This window comes from Hipposideros armiger, unplaced genomic scaffold, assembly GCF_001890085.2.
Source record: "Hipposideros armiger isolate ML-2016 unplaced genomic scaffold, ASM189008v1 scaffold_739, whole genome shotgun sequence".
NCBI lineage: Eukaryota > Metazoa > Chordata > Mammalia > Chiroptera > Hipposideridae > Hipposideros > Hipposideros armiger.
In genome coordinates, this window is record NW_017732089.1 from 613,373 (window position 1) to 635,572 (window position 22,200).

A 22,200-nucleotide genomic window follows, 5' to 3' on the forward strand; every position below is an offset into this window, starting at 1 on the left:
CGCTGTGTGTTTTTTTTGAGGGTACTGGATAATACTGGCTTTGCTGCTTTAAGGATGGGAGGGTGGGACAGCGATCCTCTTAAGAGAGAGAGCAGCGTGGTATACTGAGAAGGTAAATTTTGGGTTCCTGGGATCCCTAGGATTCCGCAGGGACTCAGGGAAGGAGAGTTGGGGAGTCAGAGGTAGGGTGTTTGGGGAGAGGAGGGCAATAGGGGTGTAGGGAAGATGGGCTCCTGCCACCAGAACCCATGGTGTATTGGAGAACCTGGGTTTCCTGTCACTCTGGCTGGATTCTGGGCACTGGCTGCGGTCTGGTCCACGCGGAGAAGGGCTGGTGGGATCTCCACTCAGTTCCGTTCAGCCTCAGACCCGGAACAGTCCAGGGGCCAGCCTCAAAATGAGCCTTTCATTGGCTTTCTCTCTGCCCTCCCCCGCCCCCCTGACCTCTGTCCCTTCTGTCGTGCTATCTGATTGGTTGTCCCGCGTCTGCCGGGCGCCTAATTGGTTCTTCTCCCTCGCCTGCATCCCTGCTCCTGCACCGGTCTCCATCTCCCAGCAGAAGGCGCAGCCATGAATCCGTTATTCGGCCCCAACCTCTTCCTCCTACAGCAGGAGCAGCAGGGCCTGGCGGGGCCGCCTGGGGATCTTCTGGGAGGCGACCACTTCGCCAGGGGAGGGGACGTGTCCCCGTCGCCGCTCGCCTCGCCCTGCCCGGCTTCTTACTCGCCGCCCGGGCCGGGCCCGGCGCCCCCCGCCGCCATGGCCCTCCGAAACGACCTGGGCTCCAACATCAACGTGCTCAAGACCCTGAACCTCCGCTTCCGCTGCTTCCTGGCCAAGGTGCACGAGCTGGAGCGCCGCAACCGGCTGCTGGAGAAGCAGCTGCAGCAGGCGCTGGAGGAGGGTAAGCAGGGCCGGCGGGGCCTGGCTCGCCGCGACCAGGCCGTGCAGACCGGCTTTATCAGCCCCATTCGGCCCCTGGGGCTGCCCCTGGGCGCCCGGCCGGCCGCCGTCTGCGCCCCGTCGGCGCGGGTGCTGGGCTCGCCCGCGCGCTCGCCAGCCGGCCCCCTTGCGCCCTCCGCCTCCTGCCACTCGTCGCCCTCCACCTCCACCTCCACCTCCGCCGCCTTCTCCTCGTCGGCCCGCTTCATGCCCGGCACCATCTGGTCCTTCTCTCACGCCCGCCGGCTGGGGCCGGGACTGGAGCCCACGCTGGTGCAGGGGCCTGGCCTGTCGTGGGTGCACCCCGACGGGGTGGGCGTCCAGATCGACACCATCACCCCTGAGATTCGAGCGCTCTACAACGTGCTGGCCAAGGTGAAGCGCGAACGGGACGAGTACAAGCGGAGGTAGGGAGCCGTGCAGGGGGGGACGGGCTGTGTCCTGCCACACTCAGGGCCAGGCCTTGGTGTGGAGAGGAGGGCAGCTGGGGCCCAGGAGTCAGAGAGGAATAAACTAAGAGTCAAGTTCCTGCTGTGTAAGGAGGAGCTCGGAAGTGGGTAGATGGAGTTGGATCCTGGGAGACTGAATCCACAGAGAATGCAGAAGTCACACTCGTGACAGGAAAGAGACTAAGCACGGAATACTGCGGGGGATGCCGTTCTCTTCTGGCTTGTCTTTCTGTCTCATCTAGGTTGCAGTGTTTGGATGATGGTGTTAGCTGTGGGGTTTTGTGAGGTGTGAAAGGGGCAAGGGTCTGAGAGGTCATATTTGGGCTGGGGTGGGGGTGGGGGTGGGGTGCTGCTTATCCCCACCAGTCTCAGCTCTCGGGCAGTTTTGTGATATAAACTCCACATCCTGATCAGAACAAAGAGGCAAAGGACACAGCTTTAATTTGGGTGTCTAAGTGAAATTAGAAGGGGGTGGCGAGGGAGGGGCTGCCCGTGCAGTGGATGATCCTGCTACTGCTCAGGGCTTCCCAAAGTGATGTCCCTGGAAGCTGGGTACCTGCTCTAGTTTCAAACAGCAGGTTCTGTGAACCTCAGGGCATTGCTTGGAGTAGGTTAAAAGAAAAAAGGGGTAGAGAAAGTAACAGGGATTTCCTGGGGAAAGGGGAAGGGATACCAGTTGTGTAGGGCTAGTGGAAGCTGGGGAGTCTGTGAAAGTGCAGAGAGCCAAGGGCGAGGCAACGTGAGCAGAGCCAGCAGAGCGGCTGACTAGGACAAACTTGGGAATGTGGACACACCCTGTGAGTATAAGGCAGCTGGAGGGCAGGCCCAGTGCATTCTGCAGGGAACCCAGCAAGGGTAGCATAAGGGGCCAGGTGAAGGGAGGCAATACTAGAGTGCTGCCTGCATACAGAGTGGGTGTTTCAGAGGGTTGATAAGCAGGCCGTTAGGACAGGAGCATGAGCACAGCCAGCACTCTGCAGACTGTGCCGGATGCCATGGTTGAGGAGGAAGATGACAGGTCCGAGGGAGGCTTTGGTTTGGGGGCCTTCAGGTTTAACCTCTTAATTAACTACGCTGACCCCTTGTGGGCAGGCCTGGGAATTATCCTTGCAGCCCAGCGTAGCAGAGATCTGTGTCTGGTGGGGATTGGCTGAAAGTTCTGAGAAGCTACTACTTCTGGGTCTGGGGGTGACCTTCAGGGATCTGTAACCTGCCAGAGCCAGCAGATCACAGACCAGCAGGCTTTCTGAGGTTGAGTCTGTCCTCATGCTGGCTTTCTTGGTTGTAGTCCATATAGTCCATAAGTGTCTTTGGGAGTCTCAACTACCCTAAAGGCATCATTCAGATGCCACCCAGAACCAGCCTGCCCTTGCCGCAGCCCCAGCCTCAGCCCCTGCAGGAGTTAACACAGTTAGCAGTGGAACATGGACAGCTCTGGAATACATCCGTAACCACAGGAGCAACTGCTGTTCTCAGGGCCTTTTTTTTTTTTTAACTGAAAGAGTATTTGTCCTTGGTCCAGCTGTCCAGGGCAGCAAAGAGTTATTCCTTGGGGACTGATGAGCTCATTGCTCTGCAGCACGCTGCTGTGCAGAGGGCCCCGCAGCTAGAGTCCAATGGTACGTGACACTGGCAGTTACTCATTCTTCCACCCCAGGTCCCCTGCCCTCTTTCTGTTCTCTTTATAGCAACACTGTAGCTCCTTTCTATAGCCTGGAAGGCCTGAGCATAGCTGCAGCACCAAACCGGGAAGGCGCTGAGGCCTCCTGGGTCAGATACTCAGGTCCCCTGCCTTCTGTGACCTTGAGTGGTTCTCTTTCCTCACCTCAGTTTTTCCGATAGAGGAATGGCCCCTGCTCCCTCACTTCACGTTTATGTGGAAGAGAGGTGCTTGGTAAATGTAGAAATACACAGAAATTGCTTAAATCCTACCTGTGTTAAGAGAACCTTGTGAGACCAGATTTGAATGGAGGTCAAAATGAACCTATTTGTGGGAAAGTGTGGCTGGAGTGCAAATCGAATTCTAGTGAGCTTCCAGATGATTTCTTTTCAGATTTTTTTGCCCTGTAAGATTTTATTAATCTTAATCCTTATGTAGCTTCCTTACTTGTTTCTACCCGAATCTGTTGAGTTCACTGTCAAACAGTGCCCCTACTCTTCCTGCTGCATCGTGTCCAGGGCTATCGTCCTCTTGTCAGTCTTGCTTTCTTCCTCCATGTACTCATGGACTCCAGGGTCTTGAAGGTACTACATCCCATGCCTTCATGGTATAAATGAAGAAAACAAGGCCAGGACAGATAAAGGTCTTATCTAAGAAAATACAGAGGGTGCCCCCAAAAAATGTATACACATTTTAAGAAAGTAGAAAACTATTAAAATTGTAATCCTCGATATATACAAATAATAAAAGATGAATACAAGTCACGTTTGACTTCTGCAATTACAAGAGGTGCCGAAAGTGGTTACCGTCAGCGTCCAGACACTTCTGATCACGGCGAACTACTGCTTGAGCAACGCTGAACAGAGTGTCCACTTGTATACATTTTTTTTGGCACCTCCAGTATATAACCTGATGCCACTAGGGCCCCTCCCTGGCCCCGACTGTCTGAATGAGAAGGCCAGAGCGAAGGGGAGAAGGACATGGAGCAGCAGGGAAGGGTGGGCAGGGAGCCAAGGCCAGGCTCTGGCTGTGTGATGAGCCAACAGGGTGGTGGTGGCGGGCTGGCTGCCTCCTCCCTGCCCAACCGGGAGGGGCAGCTGCAGCGATGGAGAGGAGTTATTATTAGGAACACTGCAGTGCGGATGTGAATGAGGAGCGGGAGAGCTAGGGGAGGTGAGACTAGAGGGACAGATGGGAGAGAAGACGGAGGGCAGAACACGTTCTCTTGGGTTTTCACCTTCTTGCTGTCTTCTTGGCTGTTTCCTAACTGCCTTTCTTAGACTGAAGTTTCTCTCTTGCTACAGTTCCCCTCCTTTCTCAGACTGGAAGAGGCCTTTCCAGAATGTGACAAGAAGCGATAGGCCAGATGAGTGGGGTCTGAGAAGTCCCTGCTATTCCAGCCAACCTTGTAGGGTCCGTTGTTGCCCCCACCACTAGCCTTCCCCCTCTGGGCTGTAGCAGAACATGCACTGGCTTACCATGGACTACCCTGTGTGGAAAGCCTAGCCCTGGGACAGAGACCCTGCCCGTGGCCGAGAGTGTCTCTTAGCCTCCTTGTGGTCTGAGTCTCTGCGTTCTGCATCTCAGGAGATGATGCCTCTGGTGCTCACCCACCAGATTCGTGAGGCGCTTTTTCATACTCGTTCCCCTTTCCCTGTGGGTTTGGGTCCTTAGGGATCTGCTTTCCACTCCGTTATGCCTCAGCGCCAGCTCTGGCACTTCTCTCCGGTTCACTGAGTGGGGCTCTGGGTGGGCAGTTTCTGGAGCTTGTGGGGATGGACTTTGAGCATCTCCTCCTGGCTCTTGAGCAACACTGTTGATGCGGTGTGTGTCCTGCAGCTGCTTTTACAGGGTTAAATGGTACCACACGAGGGAGGGCCGCAGGCTAGAGGAGCTCTGTTCTGGTGCAGGCAGGAGGCGGGACCGGATCTGTGCCACTGAAGGTGGGAGACTGGGCCGGGTGGGCCTGGTGGTCTGGTGTGGGCAGGACGTGGGGAATGGGGCCAGCCAGACAGCTGGTTGGGCTGGGCCCTGAGCGGGACGGGCACTGTGAAGGACCAGAGCAGCCGCAGTTGCTCTTAAATATAGTTGCTGGTGCGTGGCCCAGAGGTTCTGGGAAGGCAGCCGGGGAGCTTGGCACTGGCCCGGAAGTGTGGGGCCGCCCGACAGCTGCAGCTGGCCGCCGCCTGGCCGGCCAGACATTCCTGTCCACAGCTACTCCCCATCTAGGGAAGCAGACCCAGGGGCTGAGGCCTGAGCCAGACAGGTGGGGAACTGGGAGCTGCAGGGGCAGGTAAGGACTCTGCACCTAAAGCGCGCTGTCTCCCTTCCCATGTCTGCCAGGTGGGAAGAGGAGTACACAGTGCGGGTACAGCTGCAGGAGCGAGTGAATGAGCTCCAGGAGGTGAGGGCGCCCCATTGCCTATGCTTCCCTCTGTTCCCCCCTGTCTCCCCTCGGCCCCGGAGCCGGCTCCCTGACCCTCCTTGTCTTGACCTTCCTCCCACACTGGCAGTGCCACTAATGCCAGGGTTTTCTGCCTGGCTATAGGAAGCCCAGGAGGCTGATGCCTGCCAAGAGGAGCTGGCGATGAAGGTGGAGCAGTTGAAAGCTGAGCTAGTGGTCTTCAAGGGGCTCATGAGCAATGTGAGTGCAGCCACCGCACCCCTCACACTTCCCTTGCGGGCTCATCGACATGCCACCTGCAACCAGGCACAGCAGGCCTTTCCAGCGGTGGCCTGTTGAGTTCCTGTCCACTGCCCCTCCCCCCACTTTCCTGTGCTTCCTGTTTTTTTTCCCTCGCCACCTTCTAATTCAAGAGAAAAAGAAGGAAAACAAGTTGCATACCTCTGTTCTCAAGACTGTTCACCGGTTCCTTAAGAACACAGACCCTGGCTCTGCAACTTGCTAGCTTCGTGGCCTTGGGCAAATTCCTTAACTGCTCTACCTGTGTCCTCCTGTGGAATGGGATGATAAGGCATGTACTTTGAAGAATCATTAGGAAGATCTCAGTATGTTGAGGACGATGCTAGCACCTACTTAGTACTAAATAAGCGTTAGCTATTGTTATCCTTACTACACTACCTTCTCCACTCTTGTAACTCCCAGTAGACTCTCCTCTTTGGGAACATCAGTTCCAGGAGGGACACACCCCAACCTCATGTCCCAGGCACTGGGCCATGCCCTCCAGGGGCTCCCTGTTGGGTCCGGGAGCCAGTTGCATGAGCCCAGTGTATGAGCTGAGTGCGGTGGGGAAGGCACCCAGGAGAAGGGACGCATCATGGGGGAGGCGACAGTGACATGTGACCGGAAGGATGAGGAGGATCTTGCTAGGGCCTATTGGCCCTTGTGTGGAGTGCAGGTGCCTCCTCACTGTTCCACATGTTCCCTGGACAGAACCTGACGGAGCTGGACACGAAGATCCAGGAGAAAGCTATGAAGGTGGACATGGACATCTGCCGCCGTATTGACATCACCGCCAAACTCTGTGACGTGGCTCAACAGCGCAACTGCGAGGACATGATCCACATGTTCCAGGTGAGGGTCGTTGTTGGTCGCGTCCCGCCCACTCCCCCACCCTTCCCCACCCCATGCTGGAGCACCTCACGGGAGGGTCCAGTCAGGGCAAGCCAAGAACTGTTCATGATCACCGGCCTCTTCTCAGGGGACTCATCTTGGCAACTGGGGCCCTCAGTGGGACTAGCTGGGGGGCAAGGAACAGCCTCTGAAGAGAAATTTTGAAGCTGTCTCTAACGCCATCTCTCCCCTCCCTCTCTCCTCTGTCTGCTTCCTCTCCTCTCTTTTTCTCTCATCTTCTCTTGCTTTCTCCACAGAAAAAACTGGTTAGTTTTGCTCTTACGCAAGCTTGTTAATGTCCCACTCCCAGTTTCTAAACCACTCAGGCCTTCGGCCATCGGTTCTGACCCAGCGGGCTTTTCAGCACAGATTTCTTCTCCTCTTCCTCATTCCCCTGCTCTTTCCCCTTTTTTTCTTTCTCTTTTCCTCTCTGCTTCATCTCTTTCTATCCCTTCTCCCTCTGGCTTTCCAGATCTGGATATGTGACTCAGGTTCTTCTTTGAACACTGTATCCTCCTCTTTGCAGCCTAAAACTTTCTTTTTCGTTCTGTTATTTCATGAGAAAGAACTTTTTTAGAAAAAAAAAAATTCCTTGTTAGCCCTTGTGTACATCTTAACGTGGCCACAAGCCATTTCTCCCCTATCTCACTGCTCTGTTTTCTCTGTTTCTTTCCTCTCGGTCTGCAGCCCTGTCCCCCTCTGTGTCTGTCTGCCTGTGCCTTGGTGACTCTGGTGTTTCTGTTCCTGTCATTGTAACTGTGTCTTCTCTCTCTGTCCACCCCGCCCTTCTGCTGATTCCTGCTTCCCCTCCCCACCTGCCCGCCCTTTTTTCTCATGCACCCGGCCTCGTCTCTGTAGTCTCTGCACTTGTCTCCCATTAAGGTCCCATCCATGGGGGGGCGGAAGCGGGAGCGCAAGGCTGCCATCGAGGACACCTCCCTGTCGGAGAGTGACGGGCCCCGCCAGCCCGATGGGGATGAGGAGGAAAGCACAGCCCTCAGCATCAACGAGGAGATGCAACGTATGCTCAACCAGCTGTGAGTCCCGCAGGCCCATTCTCAGCAGCCCCCCAGAGGCCGGAGCTCCCCCACCAGTCCCCTCTGCCAGGAGGAAGGCCCCACTCTCCTTGACACATGGGCTCCCTGTCTCTAGGAGGGAGTATGATTTTGAGGACGACTGTGACAGCCTGACTTGGGAGGAGACCGAGGAGACCCTGCTGCTTTGGGAGGATTTCTCCGGCTATGCCATGGCAGCCGCAGAGGCCCAGGGAGAGGTAACTGCGCCTCCCGGCCTCAGGGCCCTCCGGTTCTACCTCTCCAGCTCGCTGCCCGGTCTCCTCCCATCCCTCCCCTCCCTGCTGTTTTCCCTCTGTGGCCATCATCCTTTACCTGCTTCTCCCCTTCTCTTTTAACCTTCTTCTTCTTTCTCCAGTTTCTTTTAACCAGCCTTTCTCTCGCTCTCTACTTCCCTCCTCCCATCGCACCCCTTCCCGTTGTCACCCCCACCCCCACCCTCGCTCCCTTTCCTACTCCAGCAGCAGGAAGACACTTTGGAGAAGGTGATTAAAGATACAGAGTCCCTGTTCAAAACCCGGGAGAAAGAATATCAGGAAACCATTGACCAGATAGAGGTAAGGACATGACTAGAAGCCGAGGAGCACAGGTTCCCAGTGGGTCATGAGTGGGGTGACACCAGGCCGTCCCGTTTCCTTTGAGGGAGAGGAGTGATTGCCTCGCCCTTGTACTTCCAGGGGGTCTCAGCTCTGTCACTTAATTACTACTACTCTAACTTTCAGCAAGCTCCTTACTCTTACTCGCTGTGAGCCTGTTTCTTTATTTGCAAAATGAGAATCTTAATAATACTTCCCTCATAGAGTTGTTTGAAGATTGAATGAAATAATGCACTTAGAACTTAGGGCAGTGTCTGTCTCATAGTAAGCATACCACATGGAAGTTGTTTTTATTATTACTATTATTATTATTACTACTGTTGTAGGAAAGTGGGTCCTTTTCGGCACGAAATCCAGGTCCTTGGCAACTCGAGCAAGGAATTGAACGAGATGCTGGAGTAAAGCACTGAAAAAGTAGTTTATTTGAAAAGATAATACATTTCAAAGAGTAGAAGTGGGCCCGAGCAGTAGAGAATGGCTCAAGGGCCCATTATTAGAAAAGAAAGTACATTCCAAAGAGTTTGGAGCAGGCCATGCACAAGGGCGAGGCTCAAAGGGCTCGAAAAGGAATAAGCAGTCAAGAGAGCAGGGCGTCCAAAAAGGGAAAAAGAGAAAAAAGCGCAGACTTCCCAGGACTTGGGGTTTTTATCCCTTCTCTGGAATGGGCTGTTCCCCTAAGGGCGTGAGACCACTTGATTGACATCTGTGATTGACAGGCTATACTGCACAGGTGCGAGTGACTGGTCTGATCTAGTTGTACCCATTTGTTTTAGGGGTAGTTACAATGAAAAGCAGTTTTGGGTTGAGAGGGGAGGTCACTGGGCAGTCACATCCTGTGGGACGTGCAGGAATGCAGAGACCCAATGCCTGCCTCATCCCCATAAAGTCTCTATGGGAAGCTGAGGGACAGGAGGTCTCTTCTTCTGTATCTGCTTCCTGCTGGGCAGGGGCGTAGAGCTGTCCCTGCCTATTGGGGGGTTCACGGAACTCTCCCCCTAGTTGATCTCAGATGGAAGGAAGGGGTCTCGAGCTCCACCTGGAAGACCGTGTTGGCTTCTTTGGTTGTGACCAGCAATCTTGTTGGGGTATCCTCTGTATCCCCAAAGTGCCTAAATGAAGAAAAATAGATTTTAATTAATAAATCTGTTAGCTCTCATGAAGCCTGTTGCCATTCATCCTGTTACTCAGGTGGCATCAGTTTTCTGGGCCCAGAATGGGTTTTGCATTCAGCTTACTGGCCTGGGGGGACATTAGGAAGTCACAGGCCCTCAAGTAGTTATCTGAAGCAGGAGACTTCTGTTGTTTAGGATTCAGAAACTGATTTATAAAGCAGTCAAGAAGCAGGGGGATAGAATTTTAGGATTCAGGCTAGGAGCAATCTTTAGTCTAGGATTTACAAACGGGTTAGAAAAGTAATTAAAGCCAAGAGCTAAGGAACTAAGAAACTAGGGAGGAGACTTAACATTTCTATAGGAAAGAAAACTTGAAAGTCTTTGGGCGGGTAACATTACTCCTGGCCGGTACATTACCATCATTATTATTTTTATTTTTGTTGTTCAGTGCTATAGCAGGCCCCCTCAGATGTGGACTTGAGCTCTGCTCCTTCTTCAGCTCAGCTTTGCGCTAATGGAGGAATCCCCATTCTTATTCCCTAGCCTTGAGAAACCTAGAGGTGCCAAGTGGAGCTGGTGCTTAACTTCAACTCTCAGCCTTTAGGGGCTTCAGGAAGGATTTGTGGCACCCTGGATCATGGGGAACTTTTGGGGGGAGGGTTGGAGGCGATTCCTGTGAGCCCTCCTGCCTGTGTGAGGGGGTCCTTTTCTGAGCACTCTGACTCGGGAATGAGGCAGGTGGGCTGCTGTAAGCTCTCTTTAAGCCCACGTGGCATATTTATACTCCTACTGCTCTCCCCGCATCAAATGGTCCTGCTCCTATAAGCAAAACCTGCTTTTGTTGTTTGCCCAGGCAGACAAAAGCTAAGTTTTACAGGCACAGCCAGATTTATACTACTAGCTGAGGAGCTGGGAAGGGAGAGCTGCTCTCCACTTTCCCATTACACCTATCTCGCTCTCCCCTTCTTCCTCTCCCTCCCTCCCTCCTTACCTGACTCTTAACCTCCCTCTTTTGGATGGTGGATTTAAAGTTTGTTGTTTTCACTGTATCTTCAACCAAGCAGGGTCCTGAGAGCCCTGAACTGGGGCTGATCTCTGCCTTGTTCTTCCCCTGGACCAGAAGGGCCTCGTATAAAACATGATGTTGAAAGAAAAGAATATCCAAAATGGAAACATGCTTTTTAAGATGTCTTTAAGTCATCCAATTTCTCTTCTCTCCCAGTAGAATGACATTAGGTGAAATGTTAGGAGAGCTGACATGGTGGCTTTGATTGCAGTCTTGCTCCTGGTGACCCGTCTGGGGCACCCAAAGTCACTTTATCTTTGTGACCTTTAATATTTCAAGGTCAGTGAGATGGAGGCAAGGACCATGTGCCATTATTGGATGGTCACGCTAAGGCCCAGCATCCAGGCTGGGAGGGAATTCTTGCTCGCTACCTCCTTTCCTCTCTCCATCTATTCCCAGCCTTACCTGACCCCTGTGCTCAACCAGTGTCTGGAGTTTCAGTGTAGGTGGTTGTGGGTATCTCCTAATGTGTGCTCACCTCCTTACCTCATCCCTGCTTGAAATGTGTGGATTAAGGGGGAAATACGAATATGCAGAGACAGCCGGTGGCAGTCCTAGCCTTGTATTTTGGTAGAATGTATGGGGTTCATTTCCTTCTTCCCTGTCATGCTGAGTAACAGGCTCCAGAACCAGCCCCCTCAACTCCGACTTTCCTGAGGTGGAGACATTGGGGCATAAGTGGCAGCTGGTCTGAAGAAGAGCTGATGGCATCATATTTTCTCCCTAGATTCAACAGTCAGCACGTCTTGCCCCTCTGGCTAACTGCTGTGGGACCCCAGCTGAAACTCCAGCTCTGGAACCAAGGCTGCCTTTGAGCCATACCCACCCAGGCCACCCTCTCATCCCACAGTGCACCATCAGGACCATCTTTTTTGTCTGGCCCTGTGACCCACTTACTTCTTTCTTTTAGTTCTCATCCTCTGTCTGCCCAATTCAGATTACCGTATTTCCCCATGTATAAGACGCACCTTAATTTTGGAGCCCGAAATTTGAAAAAAAATGTATTACATAAAGTTATTGAACTCAAGTTTTATTGATCATAAAATTCATACAACTCCTCATCACTGTCAAAACTCCCAACCATTAGCTTGTCCTCATCTGCCTGATGACGAATCACTGTCTTCATATATTGCCTCTCATGGCCTTCTTCTGCCGTGGCGTTTTCAGTAGGGTTTCTTCTTCCCGTAGCCAGTCTCGGGTTGTTTTCTCAGTTGGAGGAGGACCAAACTTATGTTCAGCAGCACAATTTTCATTCACTTTTGCAAATTGGATGACTTTTAACTTGAATCCAACGCTGTACGAAATCTTTTCTGAGCCATTTCTGGGCAGAATGTGGCAAAACATAACCTACCGGTTATAATATACCGGTATATTATATAATATATTATATAATATACCGGTAACAAGTGCGAAACAATGAGCGCAAAGACAACAAGCGCGAAAAAGCGGGAAATGCAAGGGAAAAAATCTACAACCACTGTATAAGATGCACCCAGTTTTTAGACCCCAAATTTTTTGGAAAAGGGTGCGTCTTATACATGGGGAAATACAGTAGTTATGGGTGATTTCCTTCGTCCAGTTCAGATTATTCATTTCCTACCCTTTCTCTTTGCTCTCAGGCAGCCAAGCAAATCTCTAAGTGGTTTCATTCTGTGTCCCCTTCTGGCCCCTGTCCTTTGTACCCAAAACAAAGAGAGGCAGCAGATTGTTTCTGGCCCAGATTTTTTTTTACTGCCTCTGCACCACCTCTCAGCTCTGCCTCAACTCCTGTGGCACAGAATTGGGCTCTGGGAGGGAGGCTGTATTTTCTTTTTTTTTTTTTTTTTTTTTTAAAGATTTTTTTTTAATTGGGGAATTGGGGGGATGGGAACAGTGCTGGGGAATTGGGGGAAGGGGAACAGACAAGTTGCTGTCGTTTTTTTGTTCTTCAATCTAGTTGTGGAGGGTGTTGCTTCACTGGCCCAAGTTGGCACCATCATTGCGCTCTTCTCTGGCGAGGCAGATCAGTCGCCGGCTTCTGGACGGCCACTCACTGCGGCTGCTGGCCGCTCACGCTGGCTGCTGGCCACACACGGTAGCCCATGGCAATCCACTGCCACGGGGACTGCAGCCCACGCCGTCGCCGGCGACTCAGGGCAGCCCAGCTCCAGGTTGAGCTGTTGTTCAGCATCTTAGCTGTGGAGGGCAGTGTCACTGGCCCTCATATGTGGGATCCGAACCGGGGCCCTCTGGCATCCCAAGCGAGTTCTTAACCATCGCGCCACTCGGCCGGCCCGAGGCTGTATTTTCTTGACTGTGAGCCCCACATTTTTTTCACATGCAAAATTTCTTAAATTGGGATACATCTTAAAACCAGGACATTCAGTATGGCAGGCAGTCTTTCTTTTAGTCTCTGAAATGGCTTACAAATAACAAAGTAATAGGGAGAAAACAGACGGTAAGAGAATTGAGCCCCTTTCAACAGTGCGGACAGGTGTCCTCCATTATGCCGTGAGTCCGCTAGATACTTCACAAAGTGAATTCATTCATTTCCCATCCAGGTGCCTAGCATGCACACGAGGAGGTGAATAAGGCCTCTGGCCAGCTCTTCCAGGAGCTCTCAATTTAGTGAGGGACACAGACTGTGTGCAGCGTTATAGGGGGAGCGAGGGTTGAGCCAGGCCATGTGGGAAGCCCAGGGAGGCAGCAAGGCCATCCACAGATGGCGCCCCTTGCTCTCAGGGCTTCCGCCCTTTCCCTCCTGCCCACGGGAACATTCCTTGCCAACATTCCTTTTCCTCATTGCTCTCACCAGTCTATTGAAAGAACGCAGGCCTGGGGCAGATAACCTTTGTATTCCACTGTAGCTGTCAGGAAAACCAGAAGGAATGATAGTATATTGCGTGCCTTCTACTTTGATCTGATTTATTTTTAAATCAGCCCTCAACCGTGGCTGCCTGGGTCCCCTGCCTGGCGGTGCTCTTAGCATGTTCGCCTCCGGGGGGTTGGGAGAAGGGGCGCTGCTGACCTCACGGCCCTGCCCTGCCCCTGTCACAGCTGGAGCTGGCCACGGCCAAGAACGATATGAACCGGCACCTGCATGAGTACATGGAGATGTGCAGCATGAAGCGGGGCTTGGACGTGCAGATGGAGACCTGCCGCCGGCTCATCACCCAGTCTGGAGACCGGTAAGGGCCTTCCCTAGAGTGTGAGGTGCTCCCCACCTTCCTCCGTACCTCCCTCCAAAGGGTGCCTGCAGAGAGGGAGTGGTGGAACCAGAGCCCCTTGGCAGGCAAGCACTGAAGACCCTCTGCAGTGACTCAGTTACATCTGGATGTAGGCTGTCACTGGCGGTCACCTGGTATGTGTGGCCCAGCCCAACAGCTTTCTCTCCCTCAGCAGTTGGATGCCCATCCGTGGCTGGGCAGCTGAAACCTCCCAAGGCCGCCTACTCTGGTGGTTCCCCTGGTTAGAGGGAGCTAAAAACTGGAATGGAAGGGGTGTAGGGGCAGATTTTGATCTGAGTCAGGGCCACGTGACATGGTTCAGCATTTGACCATTAAGTCACACCTCAACAAAAAAGTAAATTTTAAAAAAAGTTACAAAAATACTATACAGACATGAAGCTAGGGCCATCGAGTCAGTGTAGTTGGGCTCAGGTGGCATCTCTCATACTTCAGAGATTTCAGAGATTTTAGAACTCAGCCTCCCAAAGTTTTTAAGATAAAGACGGGATGTTGCCTCCATCAGGATGGGGTGAGGGAGGTTTCCTTCTCTCCCCACTTCCTCACCCTGCACCCACCCTCCTGCCCTTGCCTCTTCACCTGCCTGCCAAAGAGTAAGGACAGGAGAGAGCGAGGGGGATGCCAGCCTCTTCAGGACTCCAGCCTGCCCCAAGGTGACAACTGGTCTTTTTTTCTAGAAAGTCTCCTGCTTTCACTGCGGTCCCGCCTAGTGACCCGCCGCCACCGCCAAGCGAGACTGAGGACTCCGATCGCGATGTCTCATCTGATAGCTCCATGAGATAGGGACCTGCCTCCGGTTTCCCTGGGGTCCCATCCTTACGGGGACGAACCTCAGCAGAGGGGATGTTCACAGAAGGGGAGCTTCATGTGTCCCACTGTACCAAGCCTGGCCCCTGGGGACAGGGCTGCCCCTCCCTCGGGCTTCTTCTCTTGGTCCTTGGCTTCTCCAGGGTTCTAGGGTGTCTGGAGTGAGGCTTGGCCTGCCCTTCCTGGGCGATTCCCACCACGGCTGGGGCTCGCTTGCCCTCATGCGTGGGTGTCTGCTATTCCCTATCTTTAAAATGCTGCCAGCTCGATCATGGCCCCATAACTTCTCCATTGAATAAGTAATATGATTGTTGATCCTCTTTCCACTCCTGTGGCCTAGAGCCAACGCATATCTGTGATTCTGTACTGGTGCTAACTGGTCCAGGCACTGGTATAACGTGGGTTAGGCTGGAAGTCCCATGGCTTGTGCAGCACATGCAGTGGGAGCGGGTACCCTGTGTTGTAGGTGAAGAGAAGCGTGACTGGGCAGTTCTCCCTGTTGTCTGAGTGCTCCAGTCACGTGCCTGTGGATGACAGTGATGTGATTGTGACCCCTTCCTTGTGGAAGTGCCACGCATTGAAGGGGCCTCAGTGCCCTGGTCTAGGAGGCTTCTGGGTCTGACTGGGTGCAGTATCGTGGAGGGAGACCGAAGCTCTTGCTTGTCTCCCAGTCACCACCGAGTGACAGAAAAAGCTGAGACTGTGCATGCACATAGGTGTGTACATGCACGTGTAAGTACTAGCTGAAGATGTGCCTCTTTTGTGTCTGTCATACACAAGACCAACGGGCTAAGAAGATGTCTTGAACTTGGAATATCTTGGAGAAATTGGGAAGACATGATTGAGACCTCAGCATAACCGCCTGGGGGAGGCTGTGCTGAGCTGATGTTTGAATGGAATCTTTATCAAGAATGAAATTGGCGTTTATTGAACACTTTTGTGTCACTTTCTAGCATTTTGTGGTAGCTACTCAATTCTGTGAGGCATGCACTAATTTTCGTCTCCATTTTACAAACATCAGTTACAAGGTGAGGCATGGGAAGTTATAACCTGTCCTAAGAGCCTGAAGTGGCAGAACCGGGGTCTCAATCCAGGTAGTAGGCACCAAGGCTGTGCTACCCACTGACCCCATGTGTCTCACCCACAGAGGATAGGAATAGTCATCCTAACACTTCCCCGAAAGCACAAATGGGCTTGACCCTTATTTTCCAGATTCACTACACATGTAGTGCTTACTGCATACTGGGTGAGGTTCTAAGTGCTTATACAGCTGACCTAGTCTGAGCTGGAATATGGTGAGAAAAAGGCCTGGTTCTCTGAAGTGGCCATATTGTGAAATAGCCTAAGTGAGAGGCTGGGCACACCTTTGTAAGGAGTGCTTTCTGTTATGCCAGCTCTAAAAAACCTACCATGGAGGTTATGCCTAGTTGGGATAAGCAAAGCCCCTTTTTGCGACTCTCAGCTGTTTTACCTGGGTACCAGCCCAGGTTCCCCCCCGCTTCATTCTAGAACCTGGAATAAGACAGAAGCAAAAAGTTGGCTGGGTACAGTGAAGTTTATTGATGGTGCACGACAAGGTAGGGCTCCCTCAGCCTCTCCCCTTCTTCAGGGGGTCTGGGATGGAAACTGGAGGTCAGGAGATTCTCAGTGTGTTAGGGGTTCAATTTGGGCAAAGGACTCCCCAATAGCTGAGGGCCTCTCTTCTTGCTGGGGCTGGTGGTCCAGGGGGCTCTTACTCCTTGGAGGCCATGTGGACCATGAGGTCCACCACCCTGTTGCTGTAGCCAAATTCATTGTCATACCTGGAAAGAGATGAGTAGTTAAGGGCTATTTTTCTGGGCCAGCCACCAGGAGGTGCCAGACCCATAATCAGTTCTTTAAACATTGTCCCCCCACCCCAGCCACATACCAGGAAATGAGCTTGACAAAGTGGTCGTTGAGGGCAATGCCAGCCCCAGCATCAAAAGTGGAAGAGTGGGTATCACTGTTAAAGTCGCAGGAAACAACCTGGGGAAAGAAGGCGGCCATGAATGGGAACCCAGTCTTGTTCAGTTGAGCCGGGTGGACCCCAAGCTCCCTGTCCTGTCAGTACCTGGTCCTCAGTATAGCCCAGGATCCCCTTGAGGGGGCCGTCCGATGCCTGCTTCACCACTTTCTTAATGTCATCGTATTTGGCCTAACAAGGTAAAAACAACATGGTTATTCAAGTTCCAATCTTGCCACTATGTTACCAGAGAGAAGCCCTCAGCCCACCATAGCTGTTCCAACCCCTACTTACAGCTTTCTCCAGGCGGCAGGTCAGATCCACAACCGACACATTGGGGGTAGGGACACGGAAGGCCATGCCAGTGAGCTTCCTACAGACACAGGGAAATGGGGTCAGTACCAGCTCCTGGTTCCCCAGGTCCCCAGGGGAGAAAAGCAGCACAAAGCCTCACCCGTTCAGCTCAGGGATGACCTTGCCCACAGCCTTAGCAGCGCCAGTAGAAGCAGGGATGATGTTCTGGGCAGCCCCTCGGCCATCACGCCACAGCTTCCCAGAAGGACCATCCACAGTCTTCTGGGTAGCAGTGATGGCATGGACTGTGGTCTGGAAACATGGAGGAGGGAGTGAAGGCCCTGCATAGTGCTCATCACCCACCCTTCAACCTCCCTCCTCACCTTTGGGAGAAATTAAGAGATGCAGTGACCTAAGCCAATCCCAAGGAACCCAAATACTCCACGGCCCCCACACCCCAGGGCTGTGCTCTAAGGAGGGAGAAGGAGCCAATCCTGGCTGAGCAATGAATGTGCTCTGGTTACTTTCCCCATCACTCTTACCATGAGTCCCTCCACGATGCCGAAGTTGTCATGGATGACCTTGGCCAGGGGGGCCAAGCAGTTGGTGGTACAGGAGGCATTGCTGAAAAGCGGGAGGCAAGTCAGGGGCGAGCATGTCCCTCTCGTAACACACAGCACTATCCGACAACTTCTCGACTCCCCTCTGCCATGCTCACCTGACAATCTTGAGGGACTTGTCATACTTCTCATGGTTCACACCCATCACAAACATGGGGGCATCCGCAGAAGGGGCAGAGATGATGACCCTCTTGGCTCCACCCTTCAAGTGAGCCTGTAGCAAAGGAGTTACAGATAGACCCAGGCTCTGCCTTTCCTGGTCTAAGGCAGCTTCCCCAAATCCCAGGGTCAATTCCGGTTAGCTATAGCCGCCCTGCCACTCACCCCTGCCTTCTCCAAGGTAGTGAAGACACCAGTGGACTCCACAACATACTCAGCACCAGCATCACCCCATTTGATGTTGGCGGGATCTCGCCTACAAGACAAAGTTCAGGGATATGAGGAACCATGTATCTGAAGTGGTCACGCCATCCTAGCACCTACCCCAAAGCAAATTTCTTCCCAGTCTGTCTTCTACACTTACTCCTGGAAGATGCTAATGGTCTTTCCATTGATGACAAGCTTCCCATTCTCAGCCTTGACTGTGCCTTTGAACTTGCCATGGGTGGAATCGTACTGGAACATGTAGACCTTGAGGGACAAGTGAGGGCATTAAGGGGCTGTACATCAGCCAGCCTCTGCTTCCCACACCAGCCGTATGGGCAATACTCACCATGTAGTTGAGGTCAATAAAGGGGTCATTGATGGCGACAATATCTACTTTGCCAGAGTTAAAAGCAGCCCTGGTGACCAGGCGTCCAATACGGCCAAATCTGAGGGAGTGAAGAGGTGAAGGCATAAGGAGAGTTGAGAATTATGGGCCTATAAGTAGCCCGTGGCCCACTCATTCTTTCAGAGGGAAGATGGTACTTCCCTGCCACCAGAAAGCCCCAAAAAGGTGTCATTTATCTTCCTCCAGCAACCCTGCCAGGACACCCTGGCTTTACAGCATGGCCACAAAGTGAAGCCGCCTATCCTGCCCAAGAGGTGATTAGGCTCAAAGACTTGTGCAACCCCCTAGTCATCTGAAATCTTTCAACAAGTGAGCGTGGGGCACTGCTACTGCCACCCACAGTCTGAGCACATGCCTGGCACATGGCATTCATCACCCCCACTCTGTGCCCTGGAAATGTTTGCTCCTGTCTGGCCCAGCTTCAGGATGCACCCCTTAGGAAGCCAAGGCTTGTACACTCAGCATCACCAAGCTCAAAGGGCAAGAGTAAAGGTCAGAAGTTAACTGGATGGGGAAAGCCCATTCCAAGTCCCTCCTACAAAAGGGAAGGTGACGGGGGAAATGACCCATTTCTTAACCCCCTAATCTCAGGGTTCTAATTGCTAAGCTCCCTGTCCTTCCTAGCTCGCTTCCAACAATCAGGAAAAGGAGCAACAGATGTGTGTGTGGGGAAGGAGGTGGGAGAGCAGAAGCCAGGCCCCCAGCTGCAGAAAGGTCAGGTGCTATATTTAACCCCAGATTAGGGTATAGTTGGGATCTGGTTTCTGGAAGATGGAATGGGGAAAAGGGCAGGGTTCCCAAGGCTCCTGGACACCTAATCTTCCCAGTGACCTTTACAGCCTGGTCCTTAGGGTTGGGTCAGCTCTAGGCATGAATGGAAGGAAGGAACTTTGTTTGAGGGGAGATGAGGAGGAGAGGGGCAGCTGCTACAAGAGCCATTTTATGGTGGAAAATTACTAACTACGATGACTCAGCTCCCCCAACATGGCATTTAAGCCACAGCTACCACACCTCTCCGGAAAAGGGAAAAAAAAAAACCCCTAAAAAAAACAACACAGAGGACCCCCATAAAGCCACGATTTTGATTCATCAATCAGTTAGGAAAAGCATCATCCCCAGGGGAAATCTGGCAAACGGGTTAAAAATCGCCTAGGGTGAATGGTCCGAGTTCCGAGGGCCAAAGTCCAGCTCTTTGCAGAGCAGCACGGTAAAGGCTTGCCTCACCAGGTTTAGGGAATAAAGGCGACTCCACCCCACTGAGGCAGGAGGAGGATTAGTCAAAGGCAAGGAAGGAAGAAGACTGGAGAGCTAAGGGAGGTTTCCTAACGGCAGTTCATTCATTTCCTTCCCAGTTGCAACATGGCGGCTGGGTTACGCAAAGGAGCCCTCCCAGCTGCGAGTGCTCACAGCACACTGCCTCCGGCATCCCCCCGCTGTGCGGCCAGGTGGAGGCGAAGGAGGCTGGGGGGAGGGGGGAAACTCCTCTCCAGCACGTGACCCCGAAGGGCGCGAAAGGAAAAAAGAGCCCCAGTTAGGGGACTAAGGGGATGGGTCCAAAGCCAAAATTGGGGACTGTCCTCCTTATCTGCGGTGGTTTGAGGACACGAGGTCCTTTGAGCTCCGCCAGGTCTGAGCTCTGACCTTGACTTCTCCTTGGGGCGGGCGGGTACAATCATTCCCCCACGTCCCCCCAACGCTTGCAGAGGTCCTGGAAGGGCAAGACCTGCAGACGCAAATATGGGGGTATCCACCCCTAACTCACCCGTTCACTCCGACTTTCACCATCGTGTCTCAGGGTCGTGCTGCGGGAGAGGGGGGTGAGCATCAGAGCGCCCGGCACGAGGCCGCGGAAGTGCGGCCCTCTCCCTCCCTCCCCTCCCCCCAGCCACCATCCCTTCCCTGTGCCTCCGCACGTCCCCCTCAGTCTCTGCTGTGGCGCCTGCCCGCCCGGCACACCCCGCCCGGCCGACTCTTGCCGCGTCCCCGGACCACGCGCGCCCCTGGTCTCTTTGGAACGTCCCCTAACCCTTCTTGGCGCCTGCCTGCTTTTACCTGGCACTGCGCAGGAAAACGCGGCTGTCTGTCGAACGGCAGGAGCAGAGAGCGCAGGGGGAGGCTGCAGTCGCAATTTATAAGAACGGGGGCGCGGCGGGGCTATGAGTGACGCGGCCGCCTCCCCGCCCGTTCGCCCAGTCCCAGCCCAAGGGCGCGGAGGCCTGAGCTACGTGCGCCCGTAAATCCCCGAGTAGCCGGGCCTCTCCTTTTCTTTTGGACCCACCTGGTTCTTCGAACGTTCACGCCCCGCGCGTGTAGGCTAGGGACTGAGAAGGGGAGGGGATTGAGAATGACTAGGGAGGAAGTGGTCGATGATGGTGCGGAGGACGTGCCTGTGGGCATACGGGAGACGACGGACTCGAGAACGGGGGCTGTGGTAAGAACTGAGGACCTCCAGGAGCCAGGGGAGTTAATGTTGCCCCACGGTTGAAACGAGAGGACTGGGAGCTGGTGGGATGAGGAATTGGAGCCTGGGCGGCTGGCTGCTGCACGCTGCCACTTCGTCCCCGTTCTTTCAAAGGGTGAGAGGCGGGAAGGCTGAGGGACTTCTCGAGACTCTTCGGTAGTGACACAAAAACAGCAGAGAAAAAGGCTGGGGAGGGGCCATTGCGGGGCCCTTTTCTGCCCCCCTTCCTCCTCCCCATCCCTTGGCTCCTGGCCTCTCTGGGCCGGGGACCTGGGCTGAGGACTGGGCAGTGGGGCCTAGAGAGGCAAGAGGTTGAGAGGGGAGGTTTCTGCACTGTACGTCAAGCTGTCCTGCAGCTCAGCCTGGAGACCTAACTGGGGCAACAAGCTGCCTTTGTGCACCAGAGGCTGTCCCCCCAGGCCTGGCTGAGGCCCCAGAGGGAGGATGGGATCACTGCTGGGAGCCTCCCTCCAAGTCGCTCCTGGGAAACCTGAGGGCTGTGTTGCCTAGGCTGGGAGACAATGGTCCTTTCACCCTCTTCAGCCCAGGGCAGAGAGCCGGAGGTGAGGGAGGAAGTCCCTCCCCATCCTGGGACGTGCTGGCTAGCCCGGTAGCCGGGGACTCCCCTTCCCTGGCTGGGTCCAGGGGATGTTGGGGGCAGGGCGACGAGTCCAGAAGATTGGGAGGTATTGGGCATATGGGGTGCATACACAGGCCTCCCAGCCCCTTCCCATACATGAGGTAGACAAGAAGGGATCCATTCCCCTCCCAGGATTCAGGAACCCAGCCTGTGCCAGGTTTTGGAGCTTTAGAAGGAGGGCTGGTTCTGAGCACTTGAAAGGAATGAGGGCTTAGAAAGGGGGTGGGGTAAAATGGACATTGCCCATCAGCAGGTGCAGGGGGACTGGGGCAATCTGGGGCCTCTGCTGGCCCAGCGTAACCTGACACCAGCCCCCTTTTCTAGCTGAAGTCTGTGGCTAAGTTTAGCTGGGTAATAACCTTTGCTTAAAAGGCAGGAGAGCATGCTGTCCTGCACCCCGACTCCAACCTGTCCCTTCCCTTTCTGGGACTGCCCTCCTTCTTTGGGGCCCCAAGCCAAGGCTGTTTATGTGTTGGGCAGCCATCTGCATGGTTGGTGTCCAGGCTTTTTACAAACAGCAAGAGCAGGCCCAGAGGGCACCTGATGGTGACAGGAGGTAGGAAGCCCACACTGCAGTGGGCTGGGGAAGTGTAGGAGACACAGCTGCTGCTTTTCCATTCCAGGACCATTAATCGTGTCCCTGACAAGGGCTTTAGGAGCCCCTCCATGCTCCTGCACTATCCAAAGCATGTGTCTGAGGTATTGGCTTTGCCTCATGCTTGTCATTTTCATTACTGTCTTCTGTCAAAAAAAAAAGGGGGTGGGGTGGGGCAGATTCAGTGCCTAGGGAGCACTACTGACTGCAGTCTGCTGTTGTCATGACAGCAAAGACACGAGTTGTCATGACAGCAGGCTCACTGCCTCCTGTTCCAGGTGACTCAGCAAAGACTTGGGGAGCTGGAGCGGGTGACAGGCTGCAGGTGGCA

The 22,200-nt window shown here is 53.7% G+C and overlaps 2 protein-coding genes across 11 annotated transcripts; one reads left to right on the plus strand and one right to left on the minus strand.

Annotated features, from left to right (window-relative positions):
* Window positions 1-499: 499 nt before the first annotated feature.
* Window positions 500-15,437, plus strand: IFFO1 (intermediate filament family orphan 1). 10 transcript variants are annotated; one of them, XM_019627675.1, is made up of 10 exons: window positions 501-1,349; window positions 5,395-5,455; window positions 5,600-5,695; window positions 6,446-6,586; window positions 6,883-6,891; window positions 7,484-7,662; window positions 7,778-7,898; window positions 8,160-8,255; window positions 13,509-13,639; window positions 14,378-15,437. In XM_019627675.1, exons 1-10 carry the CDS (start codon window positions 571-573, stop codon window positions 14,472-14,474), a joined length of 1,710 nt encoding a protein of 569 aa, XP_019483220.1. In that variant the 5' UTR covers window positions 501-570; the 3' UTR covers window positions 14,475-15,437. The 10 variants fall into 10 exon arrangements, with proteins under 10 accessions (XP_019483225.1, XP_019483226.1, XP_019483220.1 ...); XM_019627673.1 differs by having other exon boundaries at window positions 502-1,349; window positions 8,163-8,255; window positions 14,374-15,437; XM_019627677.1 differs by having other exon boundaries at window positions 502-1,349; window positions 7,508-7,662; window positions 8,163-8,255; window positions 14,374-15,437.
* Window positions 15,438-16,039: 602 nt separating this feature from the next.
* On the minus strand, window positions 16,040-20,298 carry GAPDH (glyceraldehyde-3-phosphate dehydrogenase). Its single transcript, XM_019627682.1, has 12 exons — window positions 20,226-20,298; window positions 19,936-19,975; window positions 18,114-18,213; window positions 17,925-18,031; window positions 17,726-17,816; window positions 17,500-17,615; window positions 17,324-17,405; window positions 16,942-17,093; window positions 16,782-16,860; window positions 16,596-16,679; window positions 16,413-16,510; window positions 16,040-16,305 (listed from the first exon to the last, which is right to left on the minus strand). The coding sequence occupies exons 2-12, from the start codon at window positions 19,956-19,958 to the stop codon at window positions 16,236-16,238; spliced, it is 1,002 nt and encodes a 333-aa protein (XP_019483227.1). The 5' UTR covers window positions 19,959-19,975; window positions 20,226-20,298; the 3' UTR covers window positions 16,040-16,235.
* Window positions 20,299-22,200: the final 1,902 nt, after the last annotated feature.